General features: G+C 38.4%; 1 protein-coding gene and 1 long non-coding RNA gene across 2 annotated transcripts; one reads left to right on the top strand and one right to left on the bottom strand.

Moving 5' to 3' along the window:
• Nucleotides 1–2,136: 2,136 nt before the first annotated feature.
• LOC130922160 (transketolase-like) lies at nt 2,137–21,979 on the bottom strand. Its single transcript, XM_057846739.1, has 15 exons — nt 21,860–21,979; nt 21,078–21,261; nt 19,949–20,066; nt 19,760–19,873; nt 19,195–19,292; nt 18,417–18,608; nt 16,363–16,481; nt 16,055–16,251; nt 15,799–15,963; nt 11,082–11,238; nt 10,603–10,733; nt 10,431–10,514; nt 10,268–10,361; nt 7,669–7,791; nt 2,137–3,084 (listed from the first exon to the last, which is right to left on the bottom strand). The coding sequence occupies exons 1-15, from the start codon at nt 21,885–21,887 to the stop codon at nt 2,897–2,899; spliced, it is 1,992 nt and encodes a 663-aa protein (XP_057702722.1). The 5' UTR covers nt 21,888–21,979; the 3' UTR covers nt 2,137–2,896.
• On the top strand, nt 9,627–20,731 carry LOC130922161 (uncharacterized). Its single transcript, XR_009064463.1, has 3 exons — nt 9,627–9,880; nt 10,278–10,373; nt 19,762–20,731. It is a non-coding gene; the product is annotated as an uncharacterized LOC130922161 (long non-coding RNA).
• Nucleotides 21,980–22,920: the final 941 nt, after the last annotated feature.

Below are 22,920 nucleotides of genomic sequence, written 5' to 3' on the forward strand. Positions count from 1 at the left end.
GAACTACAAGTATCACAATGCATTGCGCGAGCCATTAAGGAATCAGGCTGACACATGCACTGAATTCAATGTGGCACTGCACTGCCATCTAAAGGCTTAAAATGAGAGCAACAACTCAATTTGCCATTTGGAAAATCAATTTTTGAATGTAACTAAAGAGAATTTTTCGACCAATCAAAAATTAAGTTGTTTTTATCCCTGGAGAATGGAAGAATATTTTTATATATTTGGTATTAGAATTAGTTCATAATCTACGATATTTTACCTTAACCTCTTTAACAAATGTTTTGGGTTTTAGGCATGTGCCGGTATGAGATTCTGACGGTATGATAACCTTAATTTAAGCCAAAATGTCATGGTTTCACGGTATCACAATTAGTCCTACAGCTCTAAAATGTGTTACTGTGATTTATCTGGGTTTAAAAAAAAAAAAAAAACATGTTTTTCCATTAAACAGGATTTTTATTTTTCAAAACATATTAGCACATTGGAACATTAGTATAATGTTAAGTTAAAAAAAAAAAAAATGAAATATTCTAAATAAAATTAAATGCAGCCCTATAGGTAAACCTAAACCCACAGCCACAGCTCAAGATTATTACCATCAAAACAAAAATAATTGAATTATTTTCCATAAAAAGCACGTGTGTTTGGCTCGTATCATGTTTACATTATACAGAGAGAACAAAACACCACATTTTACCACCGCTAGACAAATTAAACTCTTGTAGCTGGTGGAAAACGTTCATGGCAGTGTTTACTAACCTTTAGTTTTATAAAAATGCTAAATTATATCGGAGGTATTGCCTCCTTGGCAGCCACACTCCGCAAATATGTTTTACATGTCGGTTGACCCTCCTCCTCTGAGCTAACTTTTCTGTAGCCGAAGTATTCCCATACTAGCGATTTCGTTTTCTTTGACGGGGGGGAAATAGTTCAGGAGTTTCACTACTCAAGCCATCGTGTAACACAGCTGATTCACTGACACTGAGCAAAAACCGGTGGGGGAGTGTTGAGCCTTGTAGCTTCAAGTGAGGGATTTCTCCATGCATTTTTGGAACATAAAAATAGCTAATACCTTAGAGATGGTGTGACAGAAAATTTTTGCAGTTTTGAAACCTTGACGTTTTCATACCACGGTATACCTTGAAACCAGTAATCGGCACATGTCTACTTACTATAAATTTAATGTCACATATTATGATCTAATTTCCTTACATTAGACTCTCAGTCCTGTAAAAATCTAAGCGGATTTCACACCTAAAAAGTTGACAGTGATCCCTCATTTTTCGCGGTTAATGAGGACCAGAACCTGCCGCGATAAGTGAAAAACCACGAAGTAGCGCCCCCCCAATTTAATTTTTTTTTTTTGGTGTGTTCAATGTATTTATTCAGATTTATAATTGGAAAAAGATACATGTAAGACATGTTTTTTCACTTTTTACCTCAAAGTATAATTTTGAAAAACGTATATATATAAATTTTAATAAATTGTGTTTAAGCACTTCAAATGTAATAATTAGGATGTTTTAAACATGTTACTGTCCTACCAACTTATTTTTAAACAAGAAAACATGTAGACGCCTAATCCATTTAAAAAAAACAAAAAAAAAAGCTGAAAAATGCTTGTCACTCAAAGAAGCATTTAATAAAGACAAGCGTTATTGTATGCTTCTTTGAGTGATTCCACTTAGGCTGCTCACTTCCACACAATGAGTTGCCACAGCAACTGTTTCACAAGTTAAACGATGTTGACGCATGCGGCGCTTTGAAGTCTCTGCTTACCAGCGCCTTTGGCAAGATCAAAGCTTAACTGTCTGTCGATCATCGTTAACTTTAATAATCAACTCCAGTACAACTGCCAAAGAGCAGGGAGAGGGGAGGAAGGGAGAGTGAGACTACGCGATCGACTCGTGTAAACTCATCTGTATTTAGTTTTTAATTGGAAAAAAAAGACTGACGGCGCAACGTTTGAAGCGTGAAGTAGTGAGGGATCACTGTATTGTACTCAATCTGTAGTTTATTTACAGAAAATAATCTTGTTCCGGTCCACTATTTACATCCATCCGGATGTTTACTCCCATAACATGAATTGCCTGGCAGTGGTAACAAAAAACAAACACAAACTCCCGGACTCAAATGTAGAGGGATTTATTACATGAAAGTATAGTACTTACAAAACTTCAAGTAACAGTTCACAAGTCAGACTTAACTCTACCTTGCGCAGTCACAATCAAACTTATGCATTAGCACAGGGGGAACATCCCCTCCTCATATAAAAGCACAATGTAACAATGTCACACAATGTGTCAATGGCCACACAATTACGCACACTGCTGTTGTGTGGTGTGAATGGTAGGTGACATCACGGTACAACAAAACACAATGCTGAAGACAAGCAATTCAAGACTTGTATTGAATTGTCTGTGGATGTGACTTGTGTTTTTTGTGCAATTTTGTAATCAATCTACATTTGGTTTTTGTTCCGTTTTTTCTCTACTAACTTCTACTGACAACAACTCACCTTGTTTCTTTCTGACAGCGTCATGAAGACAAATACTTTAATACTAACTAAACCACCCACCTGATTTCAAAAGCTACATTTGGAATAATATATAAAAAGATTGTCACTCTAATGACGTGACTTAAAAAGCATTTCAAAAACACATGGAATCATCACGAGGTACTCTTAGTGAACATGAAAAAATTGATGGGATATGTAGGTTTGTGTGAGTGTATTAGTGTTTTAGTGTAGTGTGTTGGGTGCATTAAAAGATGAGTGAAAGTGGAATTCTACCCTGGAAGATCACAAAATCACAATACTTTAAACACTTACGAGGATTCACTTGACTTTTGATAGATTTGGTGAGAAAAAGTGTAGGGCTGGAGATGAGAGTTACTTGGCATTGGTGGAGGTGCTGAGCATCTTGCGTACGGCCTGGGCGATGGCGTCACGGTCAATGCCGTAGAGCTTGAGAAGCTCATGCGGTTTGCCGCAATGTGGTACGTGGGACACAGCCAAACGATGAAGATTAAAGCCAGTCTCGTTTACTACTGCCGAGCAAACGGCCTCCCCTAGGCCACCTGTGCGACAAAAATACACCAAGATGAAAGAAATGTCAAGGGAAGTCAAGTTGGCGGGAGGAGGGTAAAGCCCACAGGGCACATTCAACCATGTAGCGCCAGTCTTTAATCCGGCCGACCAAGCATTAGTATCACTATGAGTTCTCTGCATTATACTGTATTTGCAGTTTGTTAGTTTTTTTTAATTTGTTGGTTGAAATTAATTTATTCAATTCAGTTTGTTTTTCATTCGTAAATCCTCTTAAATCTTTTTCTTATAAAGTTCTTTGAATTCATAAAATAATATCCAGCTCAAAAAATGTAATGTAATGTAATTAAGATTGTTCACATTATTTTTTTTAATTATATCAAATTAAATGTGACCCTCGACTACCGTAATTTCCGGACTACAAGCCGCTACTTTTTTCCCTCAGTTTGGGTCCTGCGGCATGTGCAATGATGCAGCCAATTTGTGTATTTTTCTGACGGCCGACAGGGGCGCTTGAGCATGGAATGTGGGAGTGAGACACGTGGAATATATGTGTCGAGGAAGACGCTAGTTTGCACTATTACCGGTAGTTTAACTTTGTGCGTTGTGCATGAATAGAGGTGGCGGATCCTCGTCTTTGTGCATGAGTAGAATTGGAAGACCTGCATCATGGAAAATGCTAGAAGAAATTAAATTGGCCATCCGAGTTGTATGGGAAGCTTTGATGACGAGCGGCGAGAGATCGTTTGCCAAGACTCGCCGCATGCGAAGAGCAGCTTTTGCACAGGTTTGCCGGGGGAGCCTGGCAGCGTGAAGCGCGAGGAGGACGGCACAGGCTGGGAGTGAATTTGCCTCATTATGAGAGACATTGAAGTCGACAGCAAAGGAGAGACTGAGTAGGTGCGTGGCGAAGTGCATCTGAGCATCTTCATATCCGACACTGAGGTTGAAGACCTCCATGGTTTGAATGCACAGGAGGAAGATGAAGATTGTTAACAAAGACGTTTATGTTTTTATTAACCAGCACAATTAGTGCTGCACCGCCATGCTGATGCTATGTAACATCCGTGCTGCTGCTATAGACCCTACTCACATGACGTCACAACCACGCCTCCGCGCCATACTGTCCGTCTACTCGTCATGTTGATGCATTACCGCTACGTAAATTCCTCCTATTATGGCGTGTTTTTCTGCTCGTTAACATTAATAATCAAAATGGTGAAGGCGTGTGTGGCGGTTGGTTGCAATAACAGAGAAGATAGACGGAGAGACTTGAAGTTCTACCGTATTCCGAGAGACCCGGAGAGGAGAGCGAGATGGACTGCTGCAATTCGACGAGAAAACTGGGCTCCAAACAATTACCACGGATTATGTAGTAGTCATTTTATATCTGGTAAGATGCATTTAATATATATTTAGAGGGTTTTGGGCTGACAACCACAATTAAGATCATTGCGAGGCTAATCGCCGACAACATACAGTTTCAAATTCAAGATGCTTATTTCTTCCACCATCATTACATTTTGAATAATATTAAGCTGGTACCAAGTGAAAGAAGCTGGCCTCGTCTACGGATCATCAGTTAAACAGGTGCGTCCAAACCTTTTGCAAAGGGGGCCAGATTTGGTGTGGTAAAAATGCGGGGGGCTACCTTGGCTGATTTACATAGAACAATATATTTAAACAAATTTTAGCAAGCCCTTCTGTGTGTCACATTTGCTTTATTATTTTTTTTAATTCATAATTTCAACAGTCTCGTCTTTGTGGCTTTCTCTTTCGACACTCGGACTTTTGCGAAATACTGCTGCTGTGAAAAAATAAACTCGCTTCAAGTTGCTATAATTTCTCGCGCGTATCTTCCCTGTAATGTTGTCGTACATGTCAGCGTGTCTTGTTCGGTAATATAATATCATTATCGCGTCACATCGAACTTTTTGAAAACAGAGACTGTCTCTTTTCAAATGAGGCAGACACAGTTGTTGCGTGTTTTATTGAAGAAATAGTCCAATATCCACCTATCCTTGAAGCATCGGCCATCGTAGTCTTTTTTTTTTTTGATTGTCGCCATTTTAGAAATCACACAGGGTAATGTTGCTTGGAGTGCTGCTCTTAAAGTTTTTCAAACTTTCGTGAGAATAGGCTGATTTTGTGTGGACAAGATAGTTGTAGATATCAGGGTAGCAGATGTCAGGCAGAGAGGGCGAAGACAGCGGGTCGAAAAATATCGATTTAGGCATCAAATATGGATCTGGCGAATGGATAGACTGAAGCTTTTCCACATAACGCCTTTTATGCAACGCATCCAATGAGTTTACAGCGTCTGAAAGCACCGGGGCTTCCATGAATTGCTCTATAAACTGAACGACTAATTGAAACCATTGAGAATAGGGCTAAACAGAGACGGACAATATGGCGGCCGGATACAGCGACACGTCATTCTGTGACGTTGGTGAATAGGGTCTATATAACTGCCGTGTTTGCCGGCGCTGTTTGGAACGAAAAGTTAAGGTGTGTTATCAAAATTTAGAAAACTGTGTATTTCTTTGTCAATGTCTCGTTGCTAAGTGGGCACACGCGGCTTATAGGCAGGAGAGGCTTATGTATGTACAAAATGGTTTTTCCTTTAAAAATGTACTGGGTGAGGCTTGTAATCAGGGGCGCCCAAAATAGTCCAGAAATTACGGACTAATTCTACCCAAACATGCTCTAAAGAGGAACGTCACTTTGGCAAAATATTTTGAAAACCATAAACTTAACCCACAAATTCAGAATGTATTTTAAGAATTCAACTTTTTTGTCGTTGTTGTTTGCATCAATAAAACAGATTTTTTTTTTTCATTTTGAAAACCTACCAGGGGTAGGCAACCCAAAATGTTGAAAGAGCCATATTGGACCAAAACACAAATATGTCTGGAGCCCAAAAAATTAAAAGTCTTAAATAAGCCTAATAATGAAGGCAACACCTGCTGTATGTATCTGAATTAGCTATATTAGCCTACTATCAAAATGACTAAGTCGGCTAAAAATACATAATTTGCCTTTATGATTTCATGTTTATTTTCCCTGCAGTGCATTCAGCACACCACCTAACTACTCTGTTATATGATGCCACCTCAAATTTAACTTCATTACAATATTAATGAATTGTTTCATTGCTTTTATTAAATTATAAAAATGCAATAAATAAATCAAAATTTTGATGTAGTTTTTATTTTGAGGTTTCGAAAAACAAAATGGAACGTGCATAACATGCCTCTTTAATTTTCTTTATTATCTCGGTTCTGTCTTTGAAGTCTGCGCTGAACCATCAAAACAAATGACCACACATGCTGGCTCAACATCATTCAGAGGTGATCATATTTCGATTTCCAAAAAGAGGACACGAATAACAGACATAAATAATCCTCGTTTAGTCTTATATTCAAATTTTATATGGACCGATAGCATACATGCACTTTCCGTGCATTACACACACACATACCGATAGTTTGCAACTCTCAGCCGTGTAACCAATCCTGAAATATTGCTCATATGGATCAGAAAAAAAACGAACATTCTCAGGCTTATCCTCAACCCATTTTATTTTTTTATGACTGTTTTCAAGTCCGACCCTTCCCCAAAAGCCGTGTTCAAGGCAAGCTCGGTGCTAACGCTCAGCTGCACCACTACAATAGCGCCCAGTCTCTCTTGCTCTTTGCTGACGTAATTGCTGCATGTAGTCCAATTCGGGAGACTTGACAGTTCAGACCGCCCGCCACATTCTGAAAAAATGTGGCCCAGATCGGATTTGAATCACATACGAAAGTGACCCAGATCGGATTTGAAATGGTCCACTTCTATGCGACGTGTCCCGTGCAGACCGTCAAGTTAATGCCTCACCCGAGTTGGAAAAACATGAAAAAATCGGATTCGTGCATTAAGACCTGCGGTACAAACCGAGCCTAAGTTCTTCAGAAGTAATGGAATCACTCGTTTTCTTTCTTTTTATACACCATTAATTATGTTTATAACATAGCAAGCAATTCATGCCATACTTTTAAGTTGTGAAAGGAACAACATTTTTATCTTGTGTTTTGAGCTGGGAAATAAAAACACATCGCAGGTTTTTCTCCAAATAGTAGAAATAAAAAAAAAAAAAAGCATTTGGACATACTTTTCGCTTTTCAGCAACACTAATGACAAAATGTGCGGTCTACTTGGTTTACATGTAAAGTGAATAGAATATGTATTGTCCAGTGAAGTCTGTGCCATCACCCATCCCCACTGCTTTGGCAGAGAGAGGGCACGGCTGCCTGTGCTATCTAGGTCACAAAGTACCCCACAGGCACATGCAAAGCTAAAGCAATGTGACAGCGCACTGCCTAGTTGACTTCCACATTTTGGAAAAGCTGCATGATACTTTGTCTGCAATGAGGGCACACTACTGCCAGCCAATAAGCAAATGCCACTGAGTTGTCTTTTTTTCCAAGCCAATGGGAAAGCGCCATCGCAACACACGATGATACGATCCAAGGCAAAAGCGCCCCAGCTGCACAGATGTAGCCGTGCCGAGATGCTTTTTGCTAAAAGCCTGGTTGCTGTCATGCAATATGCAAAAGCTAAGAAAGATTACCTACCTTCATAGTAATGGTCCTCTACAGTGAGGATTCTTCCCCTGGTGGCACGTGTGTGATCAATGATGGTCTTGGCATCAAGAGGTTTGATTGTGAACGGATCAATAACCCGCACATATATCCTTTCTGCAATATGAAAGATGGATAAGCAGTTGGTTTTTTTCTTAATTTCCAAATTTTACACTCACACATATAAATCTACCATACACAGCATGAGTTAAATTAGTAAAGGGTGCGGGGGTGGATTTGTATAATACATCAATTTGAATTACAAGTTTCAATTTTCAATTTATTCACACACACACATCCATATTCACAAAATGTATATCATCTCATAATGCTGAGCTAAGATGATATGTGAGTCAGGTCTCCTTAAGAAGCTACTCAAAGCTTATACACGGCGTACATTAAGACAATCATTAGTAGAAAAATGTTAAGAGCAGAAAGGGTGAAACGTAGCACATTATATCATCCTCATACAATAACATACTGATAGACAATAACATTAAACACTAAATACACAAAAAAGAAAAAAAAAGAAAAAAAAGAGAAAGAAATACTTTCCTACAATAAGAGAATTTATAACCAAGGTATGTTGGAATTTTTATGTGAACTGATCAGAATGCTTTTAACATCGTTTTAAAGGTGGAGATGGATTTCAACATTTTTAACTTGTCGTCGAGCTCATCCTAAATCTGCGGGCCTCTAGATACGATGCTCAGGCTGGTGCTACCAAGTCTTCATTATTTTTGCCACTGATGAGAGCTTTATTCCTGGTATCATGAGTATGGACAGGAGTCCAGACTGGAATGAGCTCAGAAAGTCTGCTATTCATATCTTTTACAATTTGGAACATTATGCATGCATTTGGAAATATATTCAACTCAGTGAGTCGGAGAAGACGTAAGCAATAAAATAGGGAGTGGGTAGGGGTATTAAAACTGGACCAGGACATGGCACGAACCATCTTCTTTTCAGAGGTGGGTAGAGTAGCCAAACAATTTGACTCAAGTAAGCGTAGTGTTACTTCAAAAATAATATTACACAAGTAAAAGTAAGTCATCCAAAAAATGTACTCAAGTACAAGTAAAAAAGTATTTGGTGAAAAGAATACTCAAGTAATGAGCAACATTGTGAGTAACTGCTTAGATATTTGTTTGATTTTTTTTTTTTTTTTAAACAATGGATTTTTTTTTCCCTCAGCACAGTTATCAATATGAACTGTTGTAATCATGATACTGTACAAAAATAATGATACTGTACAATAACCTACTACATAACCACGTTAAGCCAAAGAAATACAAAATAAACAGGAAAAAAAAACAATGAATTCCGCCAAGAAAAAAAATGACAGAAATGAAGCATTATTCGTACGAAGAGCATGAGTGCCCTCTAGTGGGGAAAATAGTTCCTAGTTTGAATAGTTCCTTCAAGTTACTATCATGACATTAAAAGGATCTTCTTCAAGTTACTATTATGACATTAAAAGGGTCTTCTTTCCAGTTATCCGTGGTCAATCGGCGCCAAACAAAAACTGCGAGACATTTAAATCCACGCTTTCAAGTCATGTTGAGGGCAGTGCTCTATGTCAAAAAATGTTTGTTTTTTTTACGCTACTTTAAAGACGCCAAGTGATTGAACAGGCTGGCGTGACCATAAAACGGCCAGCTTGCGTCTGATTGGTATAATGAATCATGTTATTGTTGCGGTGTCTCATTGGTGAAATTGGTAGAGCTACTCTTGGCATCGCTGGCAAAAAAAAAAATAAATCTAATATGTAGAAATGTAACGACCCATGCGTAGCCCAAAGTAGCTGAATAAGAGTAGTGTTTTTTTCTTCACAAACCTACTCAAGTAAAAGTAAAAAGTATGGCTTAGTAAAACTACTCTTAGACATATATTTTTCTCAAAAAGTTACTCAAGTAAATGTAACAGAGTAAATGTAACGCTTTACTATCCACCTCTGCCTCTTTTGTAGGGTTTCCAGTTTCTTGAGGTGACTGGGAAACGTGTTACACTATTTGACGTTAGAATAATTAATATGGGGCTCAAACAAGGTTTTGTACAGTCTAAGAAGTGCAGTTAAAGGGAAATGGTGTCATACTTTGAAGAAGAGAACAACATATTTGGTTAGTATTGTATCAGGTGCTCTATATGGCTTTGTAGTTGAGAGACTTGTCAATGAGGACTCCCAGGAACTTTGTGGAATCGACTGGTAATAAATTCTCATCATTTACTTTAAGACAGATCCTGTTTATGCTTATGCTTATGCTTATGAGGCGATGAGCTTAACTATCAGTTTGACAGAAACGTACTTATTTGACGTCATTATAATTACCATAGCTGTACTTTGTAGTGGAGTACTACTTCTATCATTATATTTTTGATATATTACTCTACTGCCTTGATTCTCAAAGTGTTGTACTAGTTCCTATAAGTCGATTAGAGGTGTATTTGAGTTTCAATAGTAATACATTTTAATTGAGTCTATACTTTGGACTAGTAAAACATATAAAGTACAGTTTTTAAATCTATTTTGTTCATATAAGGAGTTCCTTTTTGTTTTGTATTGACTGTAAATGCATAATTTACAATACAGTACCTTTCTTTAGATGTTCAGCTGCAGCAAGTGCCTCATGCAGAGTCACTCCAGCAGCCACCACAGTCACCTGGTCATCCTTGCTCTGGTACACCACCTGGCATGCAAGGTTGCAAGCTATTTTATACTAATAAAAAGGCAGATCAGAGAGTAGAGAGTTTCCTACCTTAGCTTGTCCGACATGGAAATCTTCATTGCTGTTGTAGATTATGGCATTGTCCTGGCGGCTGGTTCGGATATAGCAAACACCCTTTGGAAAGAAAACAGAAGGACACGCCAATACATGGAAGCGTTTTCCCCCGAAAAAACAAATTTAATATAAAGCAAATCCTTTTTACCTTTGTGGAAGCAGCCAATTCCACAGCCTTCTCTGTTGACACTCCATCACTAGGATAGAATATGGTTGTTCTAGGGAGAGCCCTGAACATGGCCATGTCCTCCAAACCCATCAAGGAGGGCCCTTCTTCTCCTATGATACATATATTTAGCTCTATCATAATTGTTTCAATGCGGCAGATGAGCAATACAAGTTAAAGTCATGGCAGGGGAACCAACACATGCAGGAGACAGTCTGGTCTTTGCGTGCATTAAGTGTACCTGCAATAATAGAGGAACACTTGGTTCCTTGCAGACAGCTTCCAGGGGAGACAGGAAAGGAAGGAGAGGGGAGGGGTGAGGACAAGTAGGGCATTGGTGAGGAAAAGACAGGATTAGATAATGAAGGAGAAAACAACAAGAACTGCACTATCAACTGGAGTGGAGTGCTCAGTGTGAGGGATTTAAGACTTTTTTTGTGAGGTTGGTACGTCTTACTGACCAGTGGACAGGCCGCAGTGGGAGCCACAGAGGTTGACGTTGCTTTCTAATATGGCTGCCATACGGAGCTGATCATAGGCACGTGTGAAAAAGGATGCCAGGGTGCTGGCAAACACAATGTTTCTCTCACGGGAAGTACATCCCATGGCAACACTGACCTGGTAAAGAAAATGGTGTTTCTCAGTACCTATTCAACAGCGTAGTATACAATATGGAGGCAAAATTATTTGACGGACAAAAGTATATGAGTTTATATACTGTATATACACAAACAGGGTGACTGAAAAGTAACTCTCTTTTTTAAAATACTCAAACTTAGACGTAGAAGTGAGGAAAATAAGTATTTGAACACCCTGCGATTTTGCTGGTTCTCCCACTTAAAAATGATGGGCGGGTTTGAAATTTTCTCGGTAGGTGCTTGTCCACTGTGAGAGACAATCTACAAAAAAATCCAGAAATCACAGTGTATGATTTTTAAAAATATATATATTTGTATTATACTGCTGCAAATAAGTATTCCAACACCTGAGAAAATAAATGTCAATATTTAGTACAGTAGCTTTTGATTACAATCACAGAGGTTAAACATTTCCTGTAAATTTTCACCAGGTTTGCACAGACTGCAGCAAGGATTTTGCACCACTGCTCTACAGAGATCTTCTCTAGATCAATCAGATTTCTGGACTGTCACTGAGAAACATGGCGTTTGAGCTTCCCCAGAAGATTTTGTATTGGGTTTAGTTCTGGAGACTGGCTAGACCCCTCCAGAACCTTGATATGCTTTCTATGAAGTCACTCCTTGGTTATGGATTTGGGCCATTGTCATGTTAGAAGACCCAGTCACGAACCATTTTCAATGCTCTGACTGAGGGAAGGCGGTTATTCCCCAAAATTTCACAATACATGGCCCTGGTCATTCTCTCCTTAATACAGTGCAGTCGTCCAGTCCCATGTGCAGAAAAACACCCCTAAAGCATGAAGATACCACCGCCATGCTTCACAGTAGGGATGGTGTTCTTGCGATGGTACTCATCATTCTTCTTCCTCCAAACATTATGAGTGGAAATAAGATCAAAAAGTTCCATTTTCATCTCATATGACCACATAACTGTCTCCCATGACTCCTCTGGATCATTGGCATACTTAAAACTGGCCTGGACATGTGCTGGTTTAAGCAGGGGAACCTTGCATGCCATGCATGATTTTAAACCATGACGTCTCATGTATTACCAACAGTAACCTTGGAAATTTTGGTCCCAGCTCCTTTCAGGTCATTGAGCAGCTCCTCCTGTGTAGTTCTTGGCTGATTCCTGACCATTCTTAGGATCAGTGGGAATCTACGAGCTAGATCTTGCATGGAGCCCCAGTACGAGCAAGATCGACAGTCATGTTCACTTTCTTCCATTTTTTAATAATTGCTCCAACAGTGGATCTTATATTACCAAGCTGCTTGGCAATTGCCCCGTAACGCTTTCCAGCCTTGTATAGGCCTACAAATTTCAAACTCGCCCATCATTTCTAAGTGGGAGAACTCAAATATTTATTTTCCTCACTGTATGTACAGTATATTTTTCTCTCTTTGTGTGTGTATGGTCCCATGATGGGTGGGAATTAAACCAATGTACTTGTTTTCATTCCAGATAGATTATTTTGTTTAATATTAAAAGTTACGTCTGCCATGCCAAAAGCCAAGTTAACTCTGCCCTGGGATGACGGGGGCGGTGTCTGGCTTTCCCGTCGACTCCTGTGCAGCATCCCCACTTGACTCACACACATATTAGAGTGGGCATATGCACGACTAGGTGCCACTGAAAACATTTTGGAATATCGACCGATTTATGCTCACACTTTACTAACATTGTTTTTGCACTCACCATACACAAACGTTTATCTGTCCTATCTTCTCTCTTCTGGTTAGGTTTCCCCACCCCACATGATGTCCGTTCGGAAAGTGTAGACAGCAACACTACTTGAATTAGGTAGCTTTGCAGAATGATTTATCTTGCAAAAGCGATTGCAATTAAATAAATACACAGAAAACATAGTTCAACCAGGGCACACTCTCAATTTGACCTGTTTTATTAATGAAACAGTTCAAAATCAAGGGCGTAGGTTTGGTCTCAATATTGGTAGGGACGATATAACAGCATAACCTGCATGTATACTTTTTGCTGGGGACGGGACATCAGGGCTACATTTCTCATCAATATAAACCTAATTAATTGATAGGCTAAAGGATCAATGCAAAAATAAATCTGGATTGACTTGTACTAACTTTCACACTGCACATTTATAACGTCTTAATATGATATTTTTTTCTTAAATCTAGTCGAATAATTTTCTCCATCTTGTTTTGAGTGTGAAAGACTAGTTAACGGATTAATGGGTCAGACTATTCAATTTACTTTAGCCCATACAGCCAAAGGTTGGTCATTTTTCACCAAAATCAAGTGAAAAAATGCTTTCAAATAATGTTTTGAACAATATCAGTTCTTGAATTAGGAACATTTTTGATGAAAAAAAGCTTTCTTTTTTTTTTTTAGGTTAAATATACTCACTTTTTGCTTAAAATAAGTGTTAAGAAAAATAGCTAATATCTTATTTCAAGAAATCTGAGTAAAATTTACTCGAAGCACTGGCAGATAATTTCACTTTTTTTCTAGTAGATTTACACTGAAAACAAGGGAATTTAACTAGTCATCAGCCAATCAAACGTGCATTTGAGGAAAAAAATGGTGTCCATGTAAGTCATTTAAGTCTGAACATACATTCTTAATAAGTAAAGACAATCTAAACTATCTCTATAACTGAACTCATTATATAATGCAAATAAGGTTACTTAAGGTGGTGGGGACAATTTGAGCATCCTGAAAAGTTGCTAGTGATATGTCGCCATTGTTCAAAATATTGGAACATGATTTTAGTGCTGCTTTAAAAACAGGGAGTTGCTTTTCAAACAGCATGTATACACAAACATATACTGTATGATTTGTGATAAGTTGTTTTAATATAGAAAATTGTTGAAACAACTCTAAAATACTTCGATATAATATTTATAAGATATTGGTCACATTTGGCCAACTAAATATGATAGATACTGTATGTAGGGTGTATTTCATTTACATTAAAAAGTGGTTCTCTTTTCACGATGTTATCACGATAGCCTATGTCAAGTAGTACATTTATATCCATAAATTGGCTTTAAATCATAATTAACAATATAAGGAAACTCGGACCTTCACAAGTGTTTTAGTTTCACTGAAAACATTTAAATTAAACACATCATATTTAATATTTAGATTTAGACATCTTATGTCACTACCAAAAAATGTGACTACTCACATTTTTTGGTTCACTTGTGTTCAATCTATACTATTTCTTTTTTCAGTTGAAGAGTATGATTTGGGAATTGTTATCAGCTGTATTTGTCAGATATCGATTATTCTTAGAAATCATTTGAAAGTCACTGTATGCATCTAACCCAGGGGTGTCCAAACTTTTTGCAAAGGGGGCCAGATTTGGTGTGGTAAAAATGTGGGGGGCCGACCTTGGCTGACGTCCTTTACGTAAAACAAAATATTTAAGCAAATTTTAGCAAGCCATTCTGTGTATCACATTTGCTATATTATTTTTTTCTAGTTAATAATTTCAACAATCTCGCAACCAGCCTATGTAGCATTCTCTTTCGACTCTCTTCCCTATAATCTTGTTGTACATGTCAGCGTTTCTTGTTTGGTATTATCGCCTCACATTGAACTCTTTAGAAACAGCGACTGTCTCTGTGCAAATGAGGCAGAGTTGTTGCATATTTTAGTGAAGAAATAGTCCTATTTCCACCTATCCTTGAAGCGTTGGCCGTCGCAGTCAATTTTGTTGTTGTTGTTGATTGTCGCCATTTTAGAAAATTGGAAGTAAAGGGTCACACGGGGTAATGTTGCTTAGAATGCTGCTGGCTTTTTGTGGGTAAATGAGGAGCAAGATTTAGTGTGTAAGCTACTTCATATGCTGGTAGCAGTACTGCTGACCAATTTATTAGGTCTGTGTGCGGGTCAGATGTAAATGATTTTATGACAGAGGCTGGGGGCCGGATGAAATATGACCACGGGCCGCATTTGGCCCCCGGGCCGGACTTTGGACACGTCTGAATTATAACCAGTCTCTTCAACCTTTGACTGCATCAGCCAGATGGCCCCACCCTCCCCTCTAATTAATATTTCACTTGCCGTGACTGCTTATCGTCACACACATGCCTGACCTAGATTGGAGTCGTCTGCATTTGGAGACACTACAGCATCACCATTTAACTACAGTACATGGTTGTTTTTCCCAAATGATCAACCATATATTAAGATTAATTAGCTCATCATTGCACTTGCTGAGGAAGAATTTGATCATTGGGGTTGCCAGTGATCATATATCTACCCACCCTTACATAAGGCAAAACTCATATTTAATTTACGACCACATTTGACCAGCTGCCAAACGTATAATCAGAGATGATTCATAAAAAAGCCATTCTTTCACAAAAGTAAAGCGAGAGAGATAGAGAGATAACAATTATATTAGTATATTATTAATACAAGTTACATACTGTACAATAGTATATAGTATAATTATAGAGTAATATTCAATCAAGAAATGGATCTTGGTGAATTAAGTGATTATCATCTACGAGGCAATAGCCAACCCTAGCAATGGCGGCTCCTTAGACATCCTACCATATTCTGCTGGGCAATGTAGCACTCCACAAAGCGATTGGGATGTTCATTCTTGAAGATCTCTGAGTAAGTGAGGTTGTTGGTGTCTCCATCAAGAGCCACGACGCGTTCATTGTAACGACCTAACTTGGTGATTGACATCCCATAGGCCTTACGCGTGGAAATCTGTGAAAGAAAGTTTACATGTCTGTATTACAGGCATCTTCCCCAGTCCTCTCCTGAGACTATATGTGAAACTGGCGTGCATTGTGCACACCTTTTCTCCAGGTTTATAAGTGGGCGCACTGGCCATGCGGATGTTCCTCAGGCTCACTGGGGGTGAGTCCTCAATAGGAGAAGGTGGGTACAGGTGCTTGCTGGTGCTCATAATCCGACTCTGCAGATCCTTCATGACCATCTCGGCCATGTCTTTAGGCAGTGTTTTGGAGTGCCAACCCATCTTATCTTCTGCAGCTTAAACACCCCCAACGATACATCATCACATTATGTTCTAGCAAAGCATTCATTTACTTTTTTTTTTTTTTTTTTTTTAAATTACATTTCAAATAACTGATAATTAATTACCTGAAATGCCTTTGCCCTTGATAGTTTTGGCAATGATAGCAGTGGGCTGATGGCGTGGCTGGCTGAGAGCCTTGCACAACTCCTCCACACTATGTCCATCCACAATAATGGCGTGCCAGCTGCATAAACATTACATACACATGTAGTATGCACTTCAAATGACAAATTTGCTTGAACTAAATGTATTTAAGGTAATGTGGATTACATAAATCCTATTTAAAATGAAAAAACAGTATATTAATCTTTTTGTTCATGTATACAGTAGTATGGCAAAGTATCTGAACATTTTGGAATCGCTCACATTTCTGCATAAAATATCCGACAAATGTGATCTGATCTATGTCAAAATCACACAAATGAAAATACAGTGTCTGCTTTAACTAAAACCACCCAAACATTTATAGGTTTTCATATTTTAATGAGGATAGCATGCAAACAATGACAGAAGGGGGGGGGGGGGTATAACATAAGTAAGTGAACCCTCTAGCTCAAGTGACTTAAAGAGCAATTGAAACCAATTTTTACCAAACATTTTAAGTCAGGTGTGTGCCCCATCACTGATGAGTGGTTTAAAGCTGCCATGCTCACTATAAAACACACACCTGGTAAGAAATGTCTTGATGAGAAGCATTACCTGATATGCGTCATGACTCAGTCAAAAGAGCAGTCTGAAGACCTGCGATCAAAGATTGTTGATTTGTATAAAGCCAAGAAAGGATACAAAACCATCTCTAAAAGTCTGGATGTTCATCAATCGACAGTCAGAGAAGTTGTCTACAAATGGAGAGAGTTTGGCACTGTTGCTTCTCTCCTAAGGAGTGACCGTCCACAAAAGATGATGCCAACAGTTCAGCGCTGAATACTCAGAGAGGTAAAAAAGAACCTAGAGTCTCTGCTAAAGACTTACAGAAATCACTGGCACAGTCCAATATTTCTGTGCACACATCAACTATATGTAAAACTACGGTCAAGAAGGGTGTGAATGGGAGGACTCCTTGTAGGAAGCCATTGCTTTCTAAAAAAACATTGTTGCTTGTTTAATGTTCGCAAAAAAGGCACTTGGACACTCCACGGAAGTTTTGGCATAATATTTCGTGGACTGATGGAACTGAAGTTGACTTGTTCGGAAGTAACACACAATGTCATGTGTGGAGGAAAAATAGAAGAGTTCACCAACATCAACAACTCATCCCCACCGTGAAGCATGACCGAGGGAGTATCATGATTTGGAGCTGTTTTGCTGCCTTACGGCCTGGACAACTTGCAATCATTAATGGAAGAATGAATTCAAATGTTTATCAGGATGTTTTGCGGGAAAACTTGAGTCTGTCTGTCAGACAGTTGAAGGTAAAAAGTGGATGGATGCTGCAACAAAACAATGATTCAAAACACAGAAGTAAATCAACTTCAGAATAGTTTCGAAAGAACAAAATACACGTTCTGGAATGGCCAAGTCAAAGTCTTGAACCCCATGAAGATGCTGTGGCATGACCTAAAGACAGCGAATCATGCCAGACATCCCAGGAATCTGATTCAACTACAGCAGTTTTGTAGAGAAGAATGGGCCAAGATTAGTCCTAATCGATGTGCCCACTGATCTGCAGCTACAAGACGCGTCTGGTTAAAGTTATTGCTGTCAAATGGGGGGACAAAATACTGAATGTGATGGTTCACTTACTTATTTTTCACCCTTTCTGTCATTGTTTGCATACTATCTTCATTACAATATGAAAACCTATTAATGTTTGGGTGGTTTTAGTTAACGCAGACACTGTTTTTTTCATCTGTGTGATTTTGACAAAGATCAGCTCACATTCAATGGTGATTTTATGCAGAAATGTAAGAAATTCCAAAAGGTTCAGATACTTTTTCATACCACTGTATTAGCAAGAAGTAATCACTTCATTACCACCATTCCTTTTGGATAATAGTCACATACTGAAAAAACAATCTGCATTTTATAATTGTATGATAAGGAAAACTCTGCCATTTCTTATCCCTTTCCCAATACTTAAAAGCAAGATATTTGGTTGTTCAGGATTTGAATGTATTACCCAAATGCTTCACAGCGTCTCTGGTATTTCTCGGCATGATGCTGCAAAGGCGCAGAGTCACTTTGGCTCAGGCGGTTGATGTCCATGATGGCCACTAGGTTGTCAAGCTGGTAGTAAGAAGCAAAAGACATGGCTTCCCATACGGAGCCCTCTGACATTTCGCCATCCCCCAACAGGCAGTAAACACGGTAGCTGCATTTGAACACAGTTACACCATGAGTGTGCATGCGCTTGAGTGCACAAAGGCTGAAAATGCTATCTGACAAGTTTCCAGTTAGATTGATTCCTGATCTGATGGAACACTTGCTAAATATGGCACGTTAAAAGCTTCCTGAGGCTTCTGAAGGTGTGGCTGTTGAATTTCACACCTGCACCTCTAACTTGTTTTTCCATTTTTTTCTCGTATATTAACGTCTATGGAAATGTCTTTGCAAAACAATTTTTGTATGTCACATGAGGAAAATGAGTGGAATTGGTTTGCAAGAATAGATTAGGACAATAAACTGCGTATAAATCCAGAAAGGAAATTTGCTAGGAAAAGACGTGAGATGCGACTGCTAGGCCTGTGATTATTAGAGCAGAAAAATCAGGAGAGCAGGGCATGTAGTCACAGCGCACATCCACTGTGTGGCCAATCCTAAAATTGCTTCTAAGAGAATGATGTACTGTAGACCTCATTAAGGCATTTAACTTGTGTGTACACTCCTGCATAAATCTAAATACATAGATTTGAACAGTTTATGAATATACTGTAATTGATGATGCTTGTAGGGATTACCTGGCTTTGTCGAAGTATTTACCAGTGTACGCCATTCCACAGGCCACACCAAGCCCCTGTCCTAAATACCCAGTTGTAACGTCCACAAACTGTTGCTTCTATAAAATAAAAATATAAACACTTAAAAACTTAAATACAGTAAATATAAAAAGTCCACTCATACTATTTTTAGTGATGTGAAAAATGAGACCAATATTAAAATTCTGAAAGCTAAAAAACAAATTTTTTTTTACAGATGAAACTGGGGCCTTGGACTGTGAAAGACATTGTGAACAATTCGATCGGTTCATTCTGAACAGTCACATTCTCGGTTATTTGAGGGTGTGCAAACTAGTGCAACCATATCATTTCATTTGTGTTTTTTAAAGGTCCCCTTTCTGAAAGATTTATCATTAAAAATATATCCTGTGGTACGTTCCTGGTCCTATTAATGGTGGAAAATGTTACAGCGAAAGTAAAGATTTAGCTTGGTCTCATTTTTTAATACTGTATTACAAAAAGTCACAGTTTTATATACACAAATAAAATACATTGAATTTGTCATGATCATCTGCTGTCTCCTTACAGGAACAAGGTGGCACTCCAGTGAAGAATCGACCTGGCACATACTGAGCAACTCACTCTCCTTCAGGAAGCCTGTCTCAACCCACATTGAGTACAAGGCTGGGGCAGATTGAACCTGGGATAGAGAATATAAGGATATACATCTCCTTTATAAATATATATTTCCTCCATAGTGCCAAAGGGCTCATACCTTGGACATAAGGAAGCGATCGCTGTGGAAGTTCCTTGGGTCCTCAGGGCGGTACTTCATGGTGTGGAAGAAAAGCACTGACATGATTTCTGCAACACTGCAGCATGATGTGGGGTGTCTGCAGAAGAAAGGAGGGGAGAAGGGGATTTCATCCAGATGCGCATACGATGGACTCGTCACAAAACTTGAAGATGCGCACACAAAAAAATTCATCAGCTTGCCATTGGTGAATGTTTTACCCTAACTGGTCTTGCCGATAGCTGAAGAGCTTCACTATAACTGCGAATATGCAGACTAGTCAAATGAATCAAAATAAGTAATAAAAAGAAGCAAAAAAATATTTTCAAGGAAAATCCTAAGAAAAGTAGAATACTAATACTGTGCTGTCCACGCTGAACAGACCAATTGCTTCATTGACACAAAGACCACCATCTAACCTTATGGTGTATTGAGGGGTGGGGACACTACATTGTACAGTATGTCTGGTATATGATCGTCATGCATAAATCATGTTTATTCTCACTACAAGATTTCTTATTTGTCATTTAAGTATTTCATTGCGAGTGTAAGAAATGCAAATAGTAACAAGCAGCTAGTCAAAATAAATTTTCTTTGTTAGTTTACCCTTCAACCTTTGCAATAAATAAGTTTTCTTTACCTTAGGTCAGTCATTTAATTAATGCTTTGTATAGCAAAGCTTTTTATTAAGTGTATGGCAAAATAAAACAGAAGTTTTCTTAATTTTATGAGTTATTTTAAAATAATTAAATAAACTGAAAAAAGGCCTAATAAATGAAACTGTGTATGGTGTAAATATTCTGTTTACTCTTTGTTTTTATTTTTATTTATTTATATTTTAAGTAAGGATAGCAGAAGAAAGAATATTCATATTTTAAGTAAGGATAGCAGAAGAAAGAAGATTTATGATGTAAAAGACTGCGTCAGTGGAGGGGCGCAGAACAAAGGCAGGACATGCAGGCCTTACACTTCAAATATGCCTTAGTGAGTATATCCTGCATATACATACATGGGTGTGACAATTTTCCTTGTGGAAAAATATCAAGTTTGTAAAGATGTCAATCAAGCACAGGTGCTTTTACATTCTTACTATATGTGAGAGTCCACTCACCCGATGCCTGCTGCGGTTGTCGCCTTGATGGAGTTGATCCTGAGGCGATTGGCGATGTTCCTCAACGCCTGCACTGTCTGTTGGTCAGGTTTGTGATAATCCTCCATGAAGGCAAAATGTCGAACTCCAACAGTCTTTGCTGGTAAATGCGTGGAAGTGTGAGACGGGACGAGAGTGACCCGACCTGAAAGAAATGGCGTTAGGGATAGAAAGAATGACAATGAAGGAGATGCTGGATTGACCCAATCAGGTATGCAGACGCATAGATGTGCAAGAACACACAACGTACACACAAGCAAAAATCACACACGCGAATACGCATGCATCATTAGGCGCAGAGGAGGGGCAACTGAGTGACGTCCACTGCTAAAATTGCATTGGGCTTATTTCATTGGTTAGGGAGAAACATGGTGACAGAGGTGTGTCACAGCAGTGCATGTGTATGTGCATATGAGAGGGAAATGGGAGGGGCTGAACATTTAGATCTTAATTCACTTTGACTTTTCTGTCAAAATATATAATTCAATTGTGGTGGTTTATCGTCTTTTGTTATTTGATCCCAGCCAAAATCACCCCTTTATCTTTAGTGTAACAGCACAAAATAAGCACAGAATCATTTAAATTAAACAAAAAAGTGATAAATTAATAGTGATTCAGCAAAAAGTCGGAGATAGCATTTAAAGATTATGGTGGACAAATTTATACGTGCAATGTGGCTTCATTAGAAAGAGTTTACTGCCTAAAAGTTCTGGAGAACATTATAACTTAGTCCAGTTTCTCACCCTCATTGTCCGCTCTGCCCAGCATCATGATGCTCAGTGAAGCTCACGACACCCTGAACTGATGAGGACATGGTGTTCTTTCCTCAGACGTTTCCAGTAGCCACACCTTAAGGACCATGAGCAGACATCTATTAACCGGAGCACACATTTAATTATTTATAAAACATGTGGACAACTGAAAACTATGTTAATCACTTAAATTTCTGTTGCCTTACTGAGGAAAATGCATAAAGGAAAACCACACCACAAAACATTTAGTAAAATCCACATAAACCTTGTCTTTTAGTGCGTGAGAGCCGAATATAAATGCTTAACCCAAATTCTAATCCCTAAGCATGTGCGTAAAAGCGCTGAAGCGTGGCTGTCGTGCAATCTTTGCATGTAGCATCCAGACTAAGATTAACTGTGTTGGCCTGCCATCAAGAGGGTAAACCTTGATCATGCACAGGTTTTCACCTTTGCATCTACTGTACAGACAAGAAGGAATGAAGCAAAAAAAAATATCTAAAAAAGTATTATGACTATTGAATATCACAAAGGAAGTGTTATATACTGTATGATTATGCCTTTATACGTACAATATAATAATTGTACATCAATCAATGGGACAGATAAAGTGTAGCCTACGATCTATAACTTTAAGGGTAAAACATGTTTAATGAGCATGGTGGTCAGTAGTAGTGTACAAATACTTTGCTATTGTACTTAGTAGATGTTCATGTAGTTTAATTGAGAATAATGCAATGATATTTTTTTTATCCATTACATTTGAAAACAGGTATCTGTACTTCGTATTTCTTCGTCAAAATAAACTTTTTACTGTTTTTAAACTCCTGCTGATGAGGACAAAGCATGAGCTTTACAAAATATATATCCAATGGTATGAAAATGTATCTGAACCTTCTGGAATTTCTCACATTTCATCATAACATCACCATCAAATGTTATCTGATCTTTGTCATAAAAACACAGATGTAAAAACTTTGTCTGCTTTAACTACAACCATCCAAGAATTTATTAGATTTCATATTTTCATGACGATAGCATGCAAACAATGACAG

Source organism: Corythoichthys intestinalis, chromosome 9 (genome assembly GCF_030265065.1).
Source record: "Corythoichthys intestinalis isolate RoL2023-P3 chromosome 9, ASM3026506v1, whole genome shotgun sequence".
Classification (NCBI taxonomy): domain Eukaryota; kingdom Metazoa; phylum Chordata; class Actinopteri; order Syngnathiformes; family Syngnathidae; genus Corythoichthys; species Corythoichthys intestinalis.